Source organism: Eulemur rufifrons, chromosome 30 (genome assembly GCF_041146395.1).
Source record: "Eulemur rufifrons isolate Redbay chromosome 30, OSU_ERuf_1, whole genome shotgun sequence".
NCBI lineage: Eukaryota > Metazoa > Chordata > Mammalia > Primates > Lemuridae > Eulemur > Eulemur rufifrons.
The window spans coordinates 56683875-56704695 of record NC_091012.1 but is presented as its reverse complement, the minus strand read 5'-3'; the positions used below and the strand labels follow the sequence as shown (position 1 = coordinate 56704695).

General features: G+C 35.6%; 1 protein-coding gene across 1 annotated transcript in view; it reads left to right on the top strand.

Annotated features, from left to right (window-relative positions):
- The window catches only part of HTR2C (5-hydroxytryptamine receptor 2C), a 304472-nt gene extending 286302 nt beyond the window's left edge, over positions 1 to 18170 (top strand). The window contains exon 6 of the mRNA XM_069463743.1: positions 14688 to 18170. Coding sequence (XP_069319844.1) covers positions 14688 to 15517 — 830 coding nt within the window. The 3' untranslated portion in view covers positions 15518 to 18170. The remainder of the gene's footprint in view (positions 1 to 14687) is intronic.
- Positions 18171 to 20821: the final 2651 nt, after the last annotated feature.

Sequence of the window (20821 nt, the reverse complement as noted above, 5' to 3'; positions counted from 1 at the left end):
TGAAGAGCAATTTCAATTTTCTATTTCTTCCATTTTGTTTCACTTTAATTCATAGGCAATGCAATAAGGAAAAAATAAATAAGTAAAGGTAATAAAGATTGGAAAGAAAATAAAACTTTTTTTACTTGAAGATAACATAATTGTCTATGTGTAAATGCTTAGGGAATTTACAAAAAGAAAACTTTGCTAATATTAAGAGTAATTTAGCAAGGTTGCAGGATAACAGATCATATAACATACAAAAATAAGTTCTAGTTCCATATACTTACAACAAATAATTGAAAAACTTAATAATATACATCCATAATATCATGAAAAATCTAATATCCTTAGAAAACATGTGAGAACCCAACACACTATAAACATTGCTTAGAGAAATTAGACTAAATAAATGGAGAGATGTTACATGTTCTTGAATTAGAAGACTAACAATTAAAATGTCATCTATATCCAAATTAATCTATAGAGTCACATCAATCCTAAAATAATCACACCAGGCTGCTTATAGAAACTGACAAGCTGATGCTAAAATTATATGGAAGTGCAAATGACCTAGGATAGTCAAAATAATTTGGAAAGACAAAAATAAAGTAGGAGCACTTATTTGATTTCAAGACTTAAAATATAGCAAAAGTAATCAAGAGAGTGGTTACTGGCAAAAGAATAAAGAAATAACCAATACAATTTTTAAAAAATAGTCCAGAAATGTACTTACACATAAACAATCAAGTTTCAAAAAATGTTTCAAGATAATTAAATAAGAAGAATAGTTTTTTCAATAAATGTTCTGAGACTTATGTACAAATTGATATGAAAAATATTAACCTTGACCCCTACCTCACAGTATATACAAAATTACCTTAAAATAGATCATAGAGCTAACTATAAAGTCTAAAACTTAAATTATTATAGACAAAACATAGAAGAATATCTTCACAACTTTGGTGTAGGCCAATATTCTCTAAATAAGAAATAAAACACATTAACAATGAAATAAAAAGTTCACAAATTGAACTTCATCAAAATTAAAAACTTCTCTTTGAATGACACTGTTAAGGAAGTAAGACAAGCCACAGACTCAGAGAAAATATTGGCAAGATATATCTGACAAGGGTTATGCAGAATATATAAGTAACTCATACAATTCAATTGAAAATGGAAAAAATCTTGAACACTTATAAAAGAATATAACCAAATGGCAGTAAGTACATAAAACAATACTCAGTGGCATAGATCATGAGGATAATGCAAATTGAAAACCACAATGAGAAGTGGATTCACACCCACTAGAATGGCGAAAATTGAAAAGACTAACACTACTAAGAGATATCAAAAATTAGTAGCAACTGACACTCTCATTGTGGATGCGAGTGCAAAATGGTAATTTGGCAGTTTCTTAAAAAGTTAAACATGTATCTACCCAATCATCCAGCAACTCCAGGTGATATGAAAATATATGTACACACACAAAGAAAATGCTTACAAATTTCAGAGCTACTTTATTCATAATAACCCCAAACTGGAAATATCTCAACTGTCTATCGACAAGGGAAAGGATAAACAAAAATTCTTGCAATAGCATAATATTTACAGCAAAAAGAAAAACTAGTGATACAACCAAAAATATGGGTGAATTGACAGCAACTATGATGAGCAAAAGCAGCCAGATGTGTATACGTAGATCTTGTGTGATTCCATTTATGTGATGTGCTAGAATAGACAAAACTCAACTGTAGAAATAGGTATCTAAATAGTCATTCCCTGGGGCGGGGAAATTTGGCTAGAAGAGGACACCAGAAAACTTTCTACAGGATTGAAAATGTTCTATATTTTGATTGGGGTGGTGATTTCACAGACATATACATTTATAAAACCTTGTGCAAATGTATACTTGAAATCTGTGCATTTTTATGTGCCTGTAAATTATGTTTCAATAAGGTAGATTTATTTTTAAAATGAACAGAGCATTGACAACCTGTGGGACACTAGCAAGTGATCTAATATGCATTGATCTCAGAAAGAGAGGAGAGACAAATTGGGGAGATAAAATGTTTTAAGCATATGAAAAGTATACAGTCCCTCTTACTGTATTTTTTAAAGCTAAGTAATAACTCAAAGAAAAAATATAACAATTGTTGTGGGGTTATACTATATTTAGAAATAAATCATATGAAAACAATCACATATATGCTGGGGGTGTAAATGAGCTTATACTGTTGTGTGATTCTTACATTATACATGAAGTACTCATCATACAGCTGATCATAATTGATCATAGTATTTCCTTTATAAAATATCGGTAACTTATGGAGTGATATGCTCTCTTTTATTCTTGATATTGGTAATTTGTGTTCTCACTCTCCCTCCTTTCTCTTGATGCATCTTGCTAGAGATATATCAATTTTATTAAACTTTGAAAAGAACCAACTTTTCGTTTGTGAATTTTCTTTATTGTCTATTTTCTTTCATCAATTTTTGCTCTATTCTTTATTTCCTTCCTTGTATATAGGATGTAATTTCCTCTTCTTTTTCTCAAGCTTCTTACTGAAAAAACTGAGATCACTGATTTTTAACCCTTTCCTCTTTACTAATATTGACAGTTGTAGTTAAAATTACTTCTAAACACTGCTTTTGCTGTACCCACAAATTTTATTTTCTGTGTTTCAACGTATTTATCCAAAATATTTCTCTAATTTTCCTTGTTATTTGTTTTGGGCCCATGAGCTATTTAGATGGTTGTAATTTGATTTTCCAATTATTTAGATGAGGGGTGTTGGGGAGTGCTCAATGTCTTATTTGTTATTAATTTCTAATTTAATTCTGTTGCTGTCAGAGAACATACTGTATAAGATTTCAGTTTGCAGATATTATTGAGAGATAGTTTATTCTCTAGCATATGATTTATCTTGGTAAGCATTCCATGTCAGCATTTGAAAGAATGTGTACTCAGAAACATTCAACGTAGTGTTTTGTAAATGTCAGTTACATCAAGTTAGTTGATAGTGTTGTTTATATTTTCTATATCTTTACTTTTCTTTTGTAACGGTTACTGAGAAAGGAATGTTAAAATTGTCAGTAATGATTGTGGATTTGTTGATTACTCCCTTTAGTTCTGTAAAATTTTGCTCTAAGTATTTGGAAACAGTGTTATTAGGGGAAAACACATTTAGGATTGTTATACCTTACTGTTGAAATTGTCCTTTTATTATTTTCAATGCCCCCTTCATTGCTGGTAATATTTCTTGTCTTGGAGTATACTTTGTCTGACATTAATGTAGCCATGCTACCTTTCTTATATTGACTGCCTGATGATCATTTTCCATAATTTCTGATTCTCTACCTATACGTGTCTTCATATTTAAAGTTCATCCCCTTTTGGCAGCTGATAGTCTTTCTTTTTATCCTAACCTGAAAATTTCTGCCTTCTAACTGGACTATTTGGACCAATTACATTTTATGTAATTATTGATATGACTGGGTTTAGGTCTGACATATTGCTCGTTTTCTATTTGCTTCATTTGATTCTTGTTCCTCTGGTTCTCTTTTTCTATCTTCTCTTCTGTTCATCAGATATATTTAGCATTACATTTCAGTTACTTTATTGACTTTTTAGCTATATGCCTTTTTAATTATGTTTAGTTGATCTAGGGATTGCCATTGCCTTATCTCATAAATATCCCTAATATTGATGTACCACTTTCCCACTTCAGACTTTAGAAATGTAAGAAACTTAAAACCATATATTTTATTTACTAAGCCTATTGTTTTTGCGATTGTTGTCATATATGCTATTTCTACATGTTATAGACACAACTTCAACATTAAATCATTTGCACTTCAAAACTTCATTTACCTTTTAAGAAACTAGGATAAAAGAAAAAGTAGTCTGTTATAGTTTACTTACATGTTTACCATTTCACATGCTCCTCTTTCCTCTAGTAGATCCAAATTTCTAGCTGGTATCATTTCCATCAGACTAAAGAACTTCCTTTAGCATATCCTTTAGTGAAGGTCTATTGACAGCAGATTCTCTCAGCTTTAGCTAATCTGAAAAAGTCTTAATTTTACCTTCATTTCTGAAGGATATGTTCACTGAATCTAAACTTCTAGGTTGGCAGGTGTGGGTTTGTTTTGTTTTTACTTTGTTCTCTTTAAAGATTGTTTTATTATCATCTGTCCTCATGGTATCGGATGTGAAGTCCTTAGATAATTCTACATTAATCCTTTCTGTGAAACGTGTCACCTTTCTTTGGCTTTTTAAGTGTATATTGTTTATAAGAAGTTTGATTGCAATATTCTATGTTTTGTTTCCTTTGAATTTATCCTGCTAAGGTTTTGTTGAGCTGCATAGATCTATAGATGATTACTTTTCACCAAATTTGAGGAATTTTCATTATTATTTCTTCAAATATTTTCTTGCTTCATTCTTTCTCCTCTCTTTCTAGAACTCTAATTACATGCATGCTAGAATACTTTGTATTGTCCTACAGGTCACTGAAACTCTATTCATTTTTTAAATCTTTTTCTTTTGTTCCTCAGATTAAGTACTTTTATGAATCTATCTTTAAATTCATGGTTCCTTTCTTTTACCATCTTCAATCATCTGTTAAATTTATCCTGTTTATTTTTCATTCAGATATTTTACCTTGCTTTTTAAATTTATCCATTTAATTCTTTTTTATAATTTATAGTTCTTTGCTGAGAGTCAACAACTCTTCACTCATTAGAACCACATATTCTAACATTAGATAATATAGGGGTCTGTTTTTGTTGACTGCTTTTTTGTGAATAAGATATCAATTCCCTGTTTCTTAGCATATCTAGTATTTTTTTTATTTTATGCAAGACATTGCAAAGAATCTGGATTGTATTATTTTCTTTTAAAGAGTGTTGAGCTTTAGGTTGACATGCTGTTGATTTACTAACTGTTCTCCTTGATCACACTGAAGTTTGGTTTGGGGCTTTATTATGGTACATCTTTTAAGGTCTTGCTCACTACTAAGCATGATCTTTCTTTTGTTTCAACTAAATCCTCAAGATGTTAGTGAGGTATTAATGAGGTCTCTTCATTCTAACTGGGCCAAACTCCAACTTCTAGAAGTTTGTAACCTCTAGCATCTTTGTTCTGTTCTTGTCCCCATAGATGCCACTGTCTGCTAGGCTTTAATGGAGTCTCACTTGTACATGGGCAACCTAGCCAGCAACCAGGTTCTTGAAGGGAACACTCACAAATACCTCTCAGTCTCCTTGTCTTTGCAGCTCCCACTTCTCCTATACCTTGCCCAGGAAGTTACAGGTCCTTTGGCACCCCCAAATCCTGTTGTCTGCCTGCTTTGTTCATCAGGATGGCCAATCCTTGCTTGGGCTCCACTTCCCTGTGTCACAGTCAAGGAATTGTCTCTAGGTAGAAAGAGGAAGATGAATATAGGACTTGTATTTCCTTTATAGTAAAAATCACAGTTCTGTTCCAATTATTGCCAAATGTCTGAAAAGAGTTGTCTCATATATTCTGTACAGTTTTATAGTTGTTTTTTGTAGGATGGGAAGTCTGGTACCAGAAACTCTGTCATGGCTGGAAATGTGGGTCTAATTATTTAAAAGTAATTTTTATCATTTTTCTTAAGTTTGGATGATATGTATTGACCTTCAAGTTCACTTGTCATTGCTTCTACAGTTAATCCCATCTAATTTTTTAAAATAATGTATTTTTTCAGTTTCAGTATTTCCTTTTTTCTTAAGTTGCCACATCTATCCTGAAATGCCCATCTCTAAAACCACTGTATCTATCTTTTCTCATAGATTATTCAACACATTTGTGATAAAAATCTTTGTCTATTAATTTTAACATCTGAGTTATATGTTAGTCTGTTTCTATTGACTTATTTTCCTCTTTATCATGGGTCACATTTTTCTTTTTATTTGTGTATCTTGTAATTTTCTGAACATGCTTTCATGAAAACCTTGTTTTATTTTTTATGTTTTTTGGGTTTTGTTAGGGTGGGCTCCAGGTTTGCTTTTAGTCCTAGGGCACATTCTTTAGTCCTAAGAAATGTGCCTTTCTCATAAGACATATTCTTTCTGAGTATCAGTAAGAAGCCCAGGGTATATACTAAGCCCTTCTAACTTGGTGTGATGTAAAATCCCCTCTCTGTTTCCCCTGTGATAGAAAACAGTTAACATCTCTACTAAATACTTTTACCCTTTCAAATATTGCTTGCTCCATGGGTTCCTCAGAGTCTTACACTTAGAGAATTCAGGTGTCAAGGAAGAATTTGAGGGAACTTTGTATATAACTTTTAGGGCCCCCTGCCCTGCCCTGTGACTCCTCCTTTCTCTGATTGCACCCTTCAAATCCCAATTCTTCTGGCAGTCCTTAATTCTGTACTCTGACTCCTCAGTTCGGTTAGACCTCAACTCTCTCATGTAGTTGAGATCTAACTACATACATGTTCGAGAATGCCCTCAGGGGAAGGGACATATGAATACGGAACTCAACTAAAATGATTCACAACTTTCAATGGCTGAGTCCCTTGAAAGTTTCTACCTGCTTTTTGCTCACCTTGAAGTACCTTCAAATGGTTTTGTTGTTGTTGTTGTTGTTGTTGTTGTTTTCAATTTTGTTCAGAGTTTATGATTGTTATTAGCATGAATGCCATTCTTCTATAAGCTCCTTTGCCATTATTAAAAAATGATAGTCTTTTCTTATAAGTTTTTATAATTGCTTATGTCAGGAAGTTAAGTCTGATTCTGATACAAGCTACTGAACCATGACTATCACTGAGAGTCTGTTTATGAATTTTGATGGTGAAAAAACATTTACATCTTTATTTTACCTAACCAATAACTGAAATTTGAGATTTACTTCAACTACAAATGCAGGCAATAAACCAGAATAGTAATTTGCAGTATCTATATCATTATCACCAATAGGAATCACAGATATTTATAAATCACATTCAGATGTGGCAGATATCATGACATATGATAGATGCTAATCACTATTTCAAAATTTTAGTGGTTATTAGACCTACTACTATATCTGGTTATTTAGTGTGCTAATTAAAAAGCACATATATTACTGTTTCTAAAATTTATTTTTAATATTTTGATCACAGAATGTCAAAATAGTAATTTGCTTTCTTTGCAATCCCCTGCATGTCATTTTATGCATTCAAAGACATTATTTTAAGAAGAAGTCCATAGGTACAAAAAGGTTTAGAACCCTTGCCTTAGATTCTTTTCTGATCCCTCTTCTCTTTTCACGAAAGTTCTCCCTAGAAGATCATGACCTTGGAATTTATCCTTATAAAATTCTGTCTCCAACTCACCCATCTCCTGAATTTCAAACAACTATAGTCACATAGATTTCCATATTGATACCCCACAAGCATCTCTAACTTAACACAACGCAAACCAAGTCCATTACCTTCCTTGCCACAATCGTCTTTCACCTATGTCCTGATGCTTAATGACAATCCCATCTACCTAACAGCACAAATCAGAAATTTTCAATTACTTATTAACTCTTCCCCCTTCCTCACAGGCCACATCTTATCAATCACAATGTACTATCAATGGAACTTCCTAAATATCTCAAAAATCTGTCCATCCGCTTTAATCTGCTCTACTCTTCCCTTAATTTAGACTCTCTTCTTTCCCTTGCATAATAATCTCTTTCTTACCTGTCATAATCAGTGCCACCTCTTACCTGAGTCTTTACTTTCTGCCTGAGGCCCAGGAGTCCATCTTTTCTCAGCTTCTCAGGATCTTGCTCCATTGCCCACTATATTTTTCTCCTATGTCTTCAAACTCTCTCTCCTGAATAGTTTTCCAGTAGTATATAAGACTGTTCAATCATCTGACTTTATTATTAAGAAAAGCTCATTATTCTCATGCATCTATCTGCATTCACTTGCCTTATTTCTCAGGGCTTCACAAAATAAACACTCAGTTAAATTACCTTGTGCCAAGAGTTAACAATTCTGCTAATTTTGCCACCTAACATTTAATTCTTATCTCTGTCCCTCTCTCACCTTTCTGTATAGAACTTAATAATTTCTGCCACCCATTCATACGATGAATATCAATTCTTCTAAAAGAAAGGAATAGCCATTCTTCTGTACTGGTGTAATTCTTCCAACTGTTTCTGACTTTGCCTCCTCAGGGACATTTATTCATCATTTGTAACCTTTTTTTTTTCTGTATTTTTAAGTTCTTCTACTCCAGTGGTCCCCAATCTTTTTAGCACAAGGGACCAATTTCATGGAAGACAATTTTTCCCCTGGGGTTGGTTGGGAGGACGGAGCTCTGAGGTTCAGTCCCTAACAGGCCCAGGAGTTGGAGACCACCATTCTACTCTAATGGCTTCCACCTTTAATGAGAAACCTCCTTATTGTACCTTAAATATAAACTTTCTTCAATCTTCATTAGCTTGTGGATAGAAATGTGGTCATTTCTCAGTGCTACCTCAAATTTCACATCCTCATGCCCTCAGCCATATTGTAGTAGAATATCAGGACCTCCCTCATCCAGTTCTCCAACACTTCCTACTCAGTGTATTTTACAACCCGTGGGCATTCCTCTTGCCAGCTCATGGATTGTCTTCTCATGCTTTCCTGCTTACAGTCTTCCCCTTTTACATCAAAATTCCCTCAGAGTTATTTAAGGACTTCCCCTTGGCACTATCATTGCAGTAGCTGTCCTTTATTCACACGTGTCTATGTTCCTACTCTTCCCAAAGCTAAAAACCCTAGAGTTTCAAAGTTGAGTCTGAATTCCTTGAAATTCTCACTGTACCAACATCATACTGATTTATTTTTCAAAGCATTCAAAATGCTTCTCTTCCAACTCTCAGTCACACTTTATCACCTGAGAACTGAGGCAGCTCTGCTTGTCTGTTTTGTCTTCTATGTTCTTCTCTGAAAATAGTTTCTTTATCTTCTGCTGTCAACTCTCGTGTTCAAGGGACTCACCTATGACTCCGTGAGGCAAGGGACCACTCATGTCAGCCTGATGTGGTATGGTCTTCCTAGGTGACCTTGAAAAAAATTCCTCTCCATGCAAAACAACTCATGGAAATAGATACCTCTGAGATACCCTTACATGGTAACAATAATTTTCCTGTGTTTTCATTTTGATATTAGTCAAGCTGTTCTAGGAAATTTATTCTATAATCTCTTCTGTATCACCATTCATCTCTTGGCAGTCTGTTTCCTGTCTTCATCACTCCACTGTAATTGTTCTCTCTATAATCACCAATGCTCTCCTCATTTTCAAAGACTGAGGAAATGCTTCTTGATCCCTCTGTGGCATTTGAAACTGTTGAGGATGCTTTGTTCAGAACACTCCCTCCCCTTGGCTGTTATGACATAATTTTTTACCAACACAAAATGATTGTCATGCTGCTGATACCCATTTTGCAAATTTTGCTGCTGGTAGCTTTAATCTTACCAGAAGACATCAAAGGAAGTTTTTCAGACTAGGTTCACACATGTACTGATAATGACAACTATTATCTGGCCAAAAACAATTAGAAGACACTATCAGTTGTAAGAAGCGTCACAATTTCAAAGATATTAAAAGCTGAAAGTGATGTGAATCTTACAATCATTGGCATATGGTATTATTGCCTTATGGTTTGAAGAGAACTGATCTGTGTTGCTTGAATTCAAGGCTTTAAAGAATAATATAAATGTCTTTAAACATCCTCTGAACTTACTTACCTTCTTTGCAGTAGAAGAACTTCACCAACTTTTGTGAAGCTGAAATGAGATAATACATGTAAAGTGTGTAATGCAGATGAAGTCCTAGAGTCAGTAAGCACCCAGAGTAAACACTCAATGAATGACAGTTAGTAGCAGTAGCAGTAGTAGCAGTAGTAGTAGTAGTAACACATATTTTCCATGAAATAATAGTAGAAGTAATACATGATATTTTCAATAAAACTTGAACTTAAGTTACTGAATTCAATGTTTCTATAATGCAAAGTTTAAGACTATAAATGTTCACTGAAGGTACTTTTCCTCTCAGAGTTTAACCTTAATAAATAATAGCCACTTTTCAGGGTTTTACAAGAACTAAATGAGCTAATGCATGCAAAATATTTGATTGTCTAGTAGTTGAAGTAGTGCCTGAGATTTTCAGCAGAATGTGAATTATAGCCTGTCTTTGTTGTTTCTAAAATTCTAAGGAAACTGATATAAATTTATTGAAGTTAATTTCAGAAAGATTAAATGATTTCATCTAATAATTTCTTGTATGTTTTTTTGTCTGAATTGAATAAAATAACATATGAAAGTATACAACAATTAGAAAATAATTGGCTCAGCATGTGAAAAATAAGAAAAACTCAGTAAAAAGTAGTTATTAGTATTGTAATTGTTGTTATTAGTACCTGATATTTTCAATTGTGGTTCATTTCTACTTTTCTTCTTTGGCCAAATTAAGGATTTCAAAAATTTCAAAGATTGCCCCATTATATTTGTTGAACATACTTAATTTTTCTGAAGTTAACTTAAATAACATATGCCTTTCAGAATTGTTATGAAAACAAATGAGATGATGCATTTAAGATGTTTTGTTGCTGGTATCACTGTTGTTTATATTTACCTGACATTATAATATTGCATGAATTACTCTTGATTGAATTAAAAATGCTAAGAAAGACTTTACATATTTGCTGAGCCTAACTCTCCAGAGGTTAAATAACTTCGTCCATTAACATAGAACAGCAGTTCTCAAACTCTTTCGTGTCAGGACCTCTTTATACTCTTCAAAATAACTGAGGACTACAAGGAGATTTTGTTTATGTGGGTTATCTCTATTATGGCATTAAAAATTAAAACTGAAAATGGTTAAAATATTTATTAATCATTCAATTTTAAATAACAATAAGTAGTTCATTTAATGTTAACATTAAAATATATTTTTATGAAAACTAACTATAATTTCAAAAAAATCAGAGAGAAAATAGGCATTGATTTACAGTTTTGAACATCTCTTTAATGTCTTGTTTGCTAGAAAGATAACTGGATTGTCATCTATGTATCCGCATTCAACCTGTTGTGATATGTTTTGGTTGAAGTTTATGAAGAAAATGTAGTTTTGAAGACAAACAGTTAGAAAAGGGAAACCTAGCAAGCTCTTTAAAAGAATCTCAGAGGATCCCAGGGTCCTTGTACCACGCTTTGAGAACTGCTGACACTTAACGTTTTAATTCTTTAAAGTATTGAATAAGATAGTCTGTGTATGATATATCGTTATTAATTCTGCTGTTGTTATTATTTATAATTTCCTGATATTGTCCAAAGAACTTGAACTTCTTCTTGTTTTGTTGACTGCATTCATGGCTTCTAAAACCAAAGAAAACTAATGATGGCACAGATTTGGTAAAGTGGTTAAGGTACTTCACCAAATAGCTGTCTATAAGACAGGTATTGTCTTATAGAGTTTTTAACCAAATTGAGATAATACATTTTACATGTGTAGCATCAGTAATATGCTTGGCTCAGTGCCTGGCCCATAGGACAGCCTCAATAAATGGCAGCTATTAGAATCACCCTTTGCTCAATGTACATTAAATTATACAAATAGACACTAGGGACAAAACTGGCTTTGCATATCCAATAACAGCTTCAGTTCAACTCCAATGACTCTGCTACCTCTCTTGTCCCTTGATAAGGCTGAGTTTTAGGCCCAACAGTCCCTTAGGAAACTGAATAAATCTTTTAACAGAAGCAAGGTAACACTGCTATAGAGCAGGGTTCTGAGTAATGCCAACTTCCACTGATCTTTTGGACAGTGTATAAGGCCTTCCCCAGAGACTTCAGGTTCTCTAGGAATACCCAGAAGATTGTACAGCATTTCCTGTGGGAACATGAATCTCCACATTTAGGTAAATCTACCCCAGTCAGGCTGTGTCTAGAGCGAAGGCAAAATCCCCAGACCAAGTCTCTAGCCTTAGGCTCTAGTTCCCACAGTGCTGGTGGTTGGGGGGCAGGAGATTGGAGTGGGTGCATCTTTCCCCCACCCTCTGTTGCTCTTGCTGTAGGAACCTGAGGAGGTATAAGAGTTTTCTACCAACATTTTGTCAGAAAATGGCCTTCTTCCCTACAATTATATCAAAGTAGTGTGTGACTATTTCTACTCGGGTCCAAATCATTTTTGCTCCAGAAGGAACCTTTGCTCAAAGTTAGCAGTGGCCACTAAGTCTTAGAGATTTTTTTTTAATCTGAGATCTAATAATAATGTTATTGCCTGTTTCAGAAAAGGACTTCTATGTCTTCCTTTTCTTTTTTTTTAAATTAAAAAAAAGATTATTAAACTTTTTATAGTGGAGACTTTCAAAGATTACAAAAGCAGAATTACAAAATAAAGACCCAAGCACTCATCATCTAACTCCAACATTTATCAGTTTATGGACTGTCTTGTTTCATGCACACTCCCATCCAATTCTCACTCCCATATTATTTTGAAATAACTCCAGACATCATAATACTTCATCCATTAATATTTCAGTATGCATATCTAAAAATATAAGAGCTATCTTTCTACATAACCACAATATCATCTCATCTAAAAATTAATGAGCAATAATTGTTTAATATCATAAAAAGACCAGCCATTCATTGTTCAAATTTCCACTTGTGTCATGAATATTTTTTTTAAATTTGTTTGTTTGCATCAAGATCCTAAGAAGGTCCACATATTATAATCACTTGGCAGATCTTTTAAGTCTCTCTTAATGCATAGGTTATCCCTCTAACTTTTTCTCTAGTAAATTTTTTTAAATAAACCCTTCTCTCTTTTTGTAATCCCATGTTAACTTTCTTAACTGCAGAAAACTTCCTGCAGCCTAAACCTTCACCAAAGCATTTCATTAAGAGTAAGGCAATACTGACTTCTTTTGGGCAAGCTCGATCTATTCTAGTGATTATCTTATATTTGTGACTTTTCAAATAAAAGTTCTAACAATACAAGCTGGCAGCTCTCTTAACTGCCTTTTTGTAACTCTTAAGAAATATAACCCAGGTGGTTCCCTTGGACTCTATACTCCCAAATACCTGTTGAAATTCCCCTAAGTATTTTACTAAATTTGGGAAAAATCACCTTCTGTCTTCCCCGTTAGGATGCAAAGGTCTCTTCACTAGGATCCAGCAATCAATTACTTAAAGACACTTTCTGTTTGTAGTGTGTCCTAGTTTTCACAGCCTTTCCTACTTTCGTGAATGGCATGACTAGGTTCAGAGTTGTAGGTAGGCACAGACCAATACCCAAAGGAGTCTTGTCACATCTCTTGCTGCTTCTCACCCTGTCACTTGGTTTCCTACTGTAGAAAAAGGATGATCATTTTAGAAATTCAGTGTCTGAGGAAGAAGGCTTACAGATCACTTTCCAAATATTCTTGCTCGTATCTTCCCAAAGGTTAAACACCAATCAACATCCTGAGCAAGCCCTAGCAAAGAGACATTGACCATTTCTTCCCTTTTGATCATCCAGCCAAACTCTCCATACCTGACTAGGGATATTAAAGCAACTTGTAGGGACTTTCAGTTTTAGGTTTTTCACAGTTCCCCGTGTATTCCCTAAAGTCAGCAATGATCTCTAAGAGCACACTTCTGGCTCCTCTCACAGTTCATGATGTAGATACCCACCAGCCATGCATTCCTGATAATCTCTGATAGAATCCCACAAGTGCAATCTCAATTTCCCAGGCTTTAACTTCCTGTAGACACAAGAGAGGATAAATTAACATTAAGATTTGAATTTCCCTCACAAGTTATCTCTACTTATTGATGCAGGACCTCTTCAAGATCTACTGTAGTTGTTTCTGAAAGTTTCCAGGTTTCCTACTTATGCTTGGGCACATGATCACCTTCTGTTCCCACGTCCTCGTTGATATTTTCTGCCTGTGAACCTATTTATTGAAGGAAGTGCTTCCCTAGAGGACTACCTCTCAGTATTCTTAAAAACAAAAAGGCTCAAAATTCTACACAGAAATGGGAAGACTGCATCTCTCCCAACTCTATATTTCACTCTGTCTCTTGACTTTGAAAGGCTGTTGCTTATACTCAGAGATGCAAAAACAAACAACAACAACAACAACAAAAAAAAACCTTGCTAAAAAGAGAATCCTTTCAATTTCTGCTTGTAGACTATTTCTGAATAGTGGTCAGACTCAGTCCAGCCAACCCTGATAGGCTGTTAATACTATTTAGGTGCTATACATATCATTTTTTATTGAATTTGGAAAATGATATGCCAATAAAAATGAATCATTTGCTTTATTAATGTCATTGAGTATAGACGTGAATTTATTCATTAGTTCAACAAATATTTATTAAGTGCCTGCTATGAACCAGGACAGTTCTCAGAACTGGAAATACAACAAAACAGACACAATCCACTCTTAGACACAACCATATCTCTAATAGTTTATCTCAATAATGGTAATTCCGTGCCTTCTACAGAAATTTAGGGAGAAGGCATTGTTAACTTGAAAAAGCCATCGTTTTCTGATATCATACTGCTAGTCTTTCGTGTGACTATCAATTATGCTGTGAATAGCTTTCAACAAACATGAGGTATAAATTGCCTTTGGTCAAATGCAAATGAATAAATGCCACTGCATAAGTCAGATCAATCCTTCCATATGCTGTAACATCCTACCTTCTTTTTTATTCCTTTAGGTGTGTCAGTTCCTATCCCTGTGATTGGACTGAGGGACGAAGACAAGGTGTTCGTGAACAACACGACGTGCGTGCTCAATGACCCAAATTTCGTTCTTATTGGGTCCTTCGTAGCTTTCTTCATACCGCTGACGATTATGGTGATCACGTATTGCCTGACGATCCACGTTCTTCGCAGACAAGCTTTGATGTTACTGCACGGCCACACCGAGGAACCGCCTGGACTGAGCCTGGATTTCCTGAAGTGCTGCAAGAGGAACACCGCTGACGAAGAGAACTCTGCCAACCCTAACCAAGATCAGAACGCAGGTCGCCGAAGAAAGAAGAAGGAGAAACGTCCGAGGGGCACCATGCAGGCTATCAACAATGAGAAGAAAGCCTCGAAAGTACTTGGCATTGTTTTCTTTGTGTTTCTGGTCATGTGGTGCCCGTTTTTCATTACCAATATTCTGTCAGTTCTTTGTGGGAAGGCCTGTAACCAAAAGCTCATGGAAAAGCTTCTGAATGTGTTTGTTTGGATAGGCTATGTTTGTTCAGGAATTAATCCTCTGGTGTACACGCTCTTCAACAAAACTTACCGAAGGGCTTTCTCCAACTACTTGCGCTGCAATTATAAGCCTGAGAAAAAGCCACCTGTCAGACAAATTCCAAGAGTTGCCGCCACTGCTTTGTCCGGGAGGGAGCTTAATGTTAACATTTATCGGCATACCAATGAACAGGTGGTTAAGAAAGCTAGCGACAACGAGCCTGGTATAGAGATGCAAGTTGAGAATTTGGAGCTCCCAGTAAATCCCTCTAATGTGGTTAGCGAAAGGATTAGTAGTGTGTGAGAAAGAGCAGCACAGTCTTTTCCTACATTAAAGCTACACGTGTAGGAAAATGTTCTTCTTTAATCTTTCCCTCAGTCATAACTAATGTAAATATTGCTGTCTGAAAAAAGTGTTTTTATATATAGCTTTGCAACCCTGTACTTTACAATCATGCGTACAATAGTGAGATTTGGGGTTCTATATTTACTGTTTATAATAGATGGAGACTAACTTATTTTGATTCTTTGATGAATAAAATGTTTATTTTTGTCCGCCCTCCCTTCCTTCCTTCCTTCTTTCCTCTCTTCCTTCCTTTCTCTCTTTCTCTCTTTCTTTTGTGCGCATGGAAATGTTGATGTTCATCTCAGGTGGCATTTGCAGGAGACCAGAATGATGCACATGACAGTGGTTATACTTCAACCACACCAAAATTAACAAATTCAGTGGAGTCTTTTGCCGGGTTAACAGTAAATATAAACTTTAAATTATTGCTCTGCTTATCTGCACGCATAAATGCAGTAAGATAGGCTTCTGCCTTCTGATACTTCCATCTGTGCGTTGAAGGCAGAACTTAGCCTTGTTGTTACATATAGGGGCAAAATTTGACATTGTCAGAATGTCATGTTGGTATTTTACTGCAATGTCTGCCCCCAAACATAGTGATATTTCAACATAGCAGCTGGTTAACCAGGACTACAGAAGTGGAAGGATGATAAAAGATATAAACACCAAATAGCTTTTCACTTCTTAAAGACAATGTTCAAATTCTGATTATTATCACAAGCAAATTGGAATTAGTGTTTTCATTCTGGTCCTTAGTAAATACCTAATTCCACGATTAAACTGGGAAATGAGATCCCGGAGTTATTTCCCAATCCAGGATTCAACATCAATTGGGTTTTGATCTCATGATCCTGGAAATTCATATGCTACACACAAAGTGAAATTAGCATTTTGAGCCTTATTAAAATATTTTATTAATTATGGTACCTCTATCTATAGGACCCAATTTAGCAGTCCATTTTTGAGTAAAACTTGTATTGGAAGCATAAGATGATAAAAACCTTGGAAGTTTTACTTGATTAAGGACTACAGAATTAGGCCCTTAGAATGTGAAAAAAGTAATTTAAAAAACGCTTCTTCTGAACTCTGGGAACAACAGAAATACAGAGTTTCCAATTGGATTTTAAACAAAATTTATCTCATTCTCAGATCCTTCCAAACTCTCTAGTGCAGGAAAAGGCTGCAGCTAATTTGTGAAAGTGGCAAGCTCTTCATTGTACTGCAATTATGTACCAGAAGTTTAAATCTTTCTTAAAATATAGTGTTGTGTTACAATAAGTGTTGGCCATCATTTCATTCGTGGGCCTGCTGCTCTCTAAGAAGTCAATATCATTTTAATAGTTTGTAAACCATAAAAAGGTTTTCAAGCATTTGCTAAAGTCAGACCATTCAGTCTATGCTGTGTGCAGAGTATACAAGTGTTTCCAGTAACTATTTCCATGTGTGCCCATTTCACACAACTGTGGATAAATTTCTGAAGAATTCATGATGGTATTTCTTATGCCTGACAGTTACTGACACACCTTAGAGTTTGCCTCTCAGTATCTTAATTGGTGAACGCAGAATCTGAATTTCTAAAACCCCTGGTCTGTGTTCTCAACACACAGCATAGATAAATCCAATAGTCTGCCACAGGGGCAGTGGGAGAGTTACTGTATTAGAGGAAACTCATACAGTCTCTGTTTGATTTGCAACACTGCCAAATATCAGTCAATTGCTTGAGCATGCCCAAATATAACATGAAAGTAAAGTCTAGCTGCCTATTAGGTCTGTTGAACTGCATGTTAAAACACTTATATGAAATTGAATGAGATATCTAATTCTCACCGAAACGAAAATGGCCGAAGAAACACAGCATGCATTTAGCATGAGTTCTGTGCATACAGATGGTGCCCTGCATGTATGCCATGTATGTTGCATGAATCCATCAATTCGTATTACCGTAGGGCAGAGTAGCTGATATAAAAAGGACCGAAGAAAATCCTCCAGCAGTCCTTAAAAAGACCATGCATTCAGATCTGAAGTAGTGTGAGTATTAGAGAAAATTGGAAACATCTGATTTCTTTTCTGAACTACCAGGGCAAGCTCACAGCACATGTTTTACAAAGAAATTAAATATAAACCATGGATTTCCGAAAGCACTAGCAATAAGTTGAATGATAATAGCTTATAGCACATTTGTTAATAATTCTTACATCATCAAGTAGTAGTACTTAATAGTACCTAACTGAGTAATTATCCTCAAATTGTGTGCTATTCGTAAGTTCTGTGCAGTTTGGTATGAAACAAGTATACTCATTTGGATATAAATCTTACCATTCAACATGAAATCTACAAACTTTTATAAATGTTTTAAAGAAGTTCATGTGATAAATGTAAATGTGGTGAATTTACTGTCACACAAATCATTTTGATGTACTATTATATATGTATATCTGTTTAAGACACGTGCAACAGACTGCCTTATATTATTTCCTGTAATTCTTCTCCTTTGTCAAATGGTACTTTTTGTGAATGGTTGCAAAGTGTTGTCTTATTCCTGATTCCTGTATGTTATCTGCTCCAGGTTTTGTGATACTTCCTATTAATTTATTAAATTTATTAAATGTTGGCTAATATGTCATGTGTCTTTTTCCTCCCTCTGAATCGTTCGAGGGGAAAATATATCACGTTGCTTTGTTTTCTTTGCAAATTAAATTGACTCTTGTAAAATAAGCTGACAAAGACAAACACAAGCAGAAAAGATCATTTTTATTGCTAATTATGCATGTACTCAAGAACTCCAACATCAGAAGGAAAACATTTAAGAGGTGTGAACAACAAAAATAATATTAACAATAGCATCACTGATTCCTCATGAGCAAAATAACCACACTCTCAAATTACCCTGCCTTCCTTACCTGAGCAGGGGCTAGAGTGGCTCACATGTTCTCCTTGCTATAGATACCATTACTATCTTATTCCCACCCGACTTTAAGCTCCCTGAGGACAGAAAGGACCATGTCTATCTTGATGGTTTTATCCCCAACAGCCACTCTAAATTCAACAGGTATGCTTTGAGCATTAATATTTGCAGGCATTGTGTTATCAATTCCTGTTGCCTAAGCAGGCCTTAAACTCCTCACTCTTCAGTCATACAGTGTGGCATGGTCACCTTAATTTACCTCCTATCTCAAGTGACTTAGGATATCTCTGAAATTATCAGTGTCACCATACTAAGCAACTTCTTTTCCTCCATACCTGGAGCCCAAGATGACAAAATACATTGGCCTTTTCTTTCAACATATGTGCTTTCCTGATGCTAGGAGCACCTAGGCAATACTGGCATGACTTCTGTTCTCTAAGAAGAAAGCAGTAATACCTCATTGCTTTGCACTCTAAGTAGATTGGTTCCCAGGACCAGGTCAAGAGATAAAGGTTGAGCTACTACCTGAAACAATGAGGTCACTGCTGTCCATGGTCAGAAATATCTTGTGCTATTGAAGTTAGGGGCTACTCATGCCCAACACTGATGCAATGGAATGTCAACCTAAGTAAATGACTGAGGCAAAAATCTCAATCAATGGAGGTTCATTAAGCCAAGATTTTGAGGACGCCACAGACAAGCTGCGGCTGTTTTTCTAAAGGGGAGGTTGGAAACTTCAGCATTTTAAAGGCATCCAGAGAGAAGGAAAAAGGGAGAGGGGAGGGGGGCTGATGAGGTAGTGGTTACATTCTTGTGACGCTCAAGAAATCTACATTTTACCTAAAATAATGGAGTGAAGGAAGCATCAATTATGTAGATGTCTCTGGGTGGGTGGAAGAACATCTGATTCTGTCTTGTCTCTAGTTCTATTAACTGTAAGATAAACTTGTAATTCATTATTAGTGTGGAATCAGATAGGCTTTATTTTAGGTACTAGACATAGGTACAATTTGCATGTCCTTGCTTATGGGAAGTTAGCAAGAACATTTCCTTAATGAATGATCTGTGGGGCTAGCTCTTCACAGGGGCCTGAGGCTGTGATTTTCTTTTTACCAGAAAGAGGCTGAAATTTCTTGATGGCCCAGCACTGGAGTCACTACTACCAGTGGGAGGGAAGGGGGGCAGGAGAACCCTGAGGTGCCTCAATCTGTAGCACTGGAAGGTCTTCATGGTCTGAGGAGAGAAACAAAGTCACAATAGGTTTTTTGTATCCACACGATTTCTCAGCTTCTACTGAGGCTAGTGCAACTTCCAAGGCTGAGGCCCATTTCTTTTTGTATAATCTCCCTAAATATATGTTAACGTATCACTTCTAGAGTTGATTATATTAGAAAGAAGTATTTTATATACCAACAAGAATAGGTGACATCATAGTGGTTCTCAAATATTATGTGACCCATAGCACACTTAAAACACAAATAGCTCTAAGACATAGATTGGGTTCCCCGGGATGTAAATTCTGAGATGAAGAGTATGTGCAGGATGTTTATTGGGAAATGATCTTGGGATCCATATGCATAGGGGGAAGGAAAGAAAGTAGGATTGGGTAGAGGTAGAAGTTGGGCTATGATGCAGTTACAATGACTTACTTCCCCCGCACCTTTAGAAGGGAAAACATACCACTTCCCCTCATTTTCTTTGAAAACTGAATCCTGTGAAATAAGTTGACAAAGACAAATACATCATAAAATATCACTCTTCCTGACTAATTATGCATGTACTCAAATATTACAATACCAGGGGTAAGATGATTAAAACAATATCACACTTAGCTGACTCTCATGGAGAGCCTTGAATCTAGGGTAGCACTTCAGTGTTATAAGTTGAGGTGAGGGGCCAGGCTCCTGCACCTCCACTGTCCCCAAGAGAGATGTGTGACCTTATGCCAGGCAGTGCTCTCTTCAACAGAGGCAACTCCCAAAGAGGACTTAGCTGAGGGCCATCAGCCCACCACCATCCCAGCACCTGGGGAATACACCCTTCTGCCCTGAAGGTAAGATCCTGGCAGGGAAGTGCAGCATTAGTAACAAACAGTATATGTATTGGGTAGAAAAGATTCACCACTACTATGATTTGTTTTTACAGTACTTCACTTCTGACACCAAATGTGTGGGGTTTCCACACCAAGCAATTCTCCACTTCTCTGCAGACACCAACTGGGTGTCCTACAATTTATTTCAATGCTGACACTAACTACCCAGAGTGAGGACAGATCCTGCAGGTTAAGGGCTCAATCCCAGAAGACTGCTCCCTACTCCAGATGCCAGTTGTGAATATTGAGTGCCCAGGGTACCCAC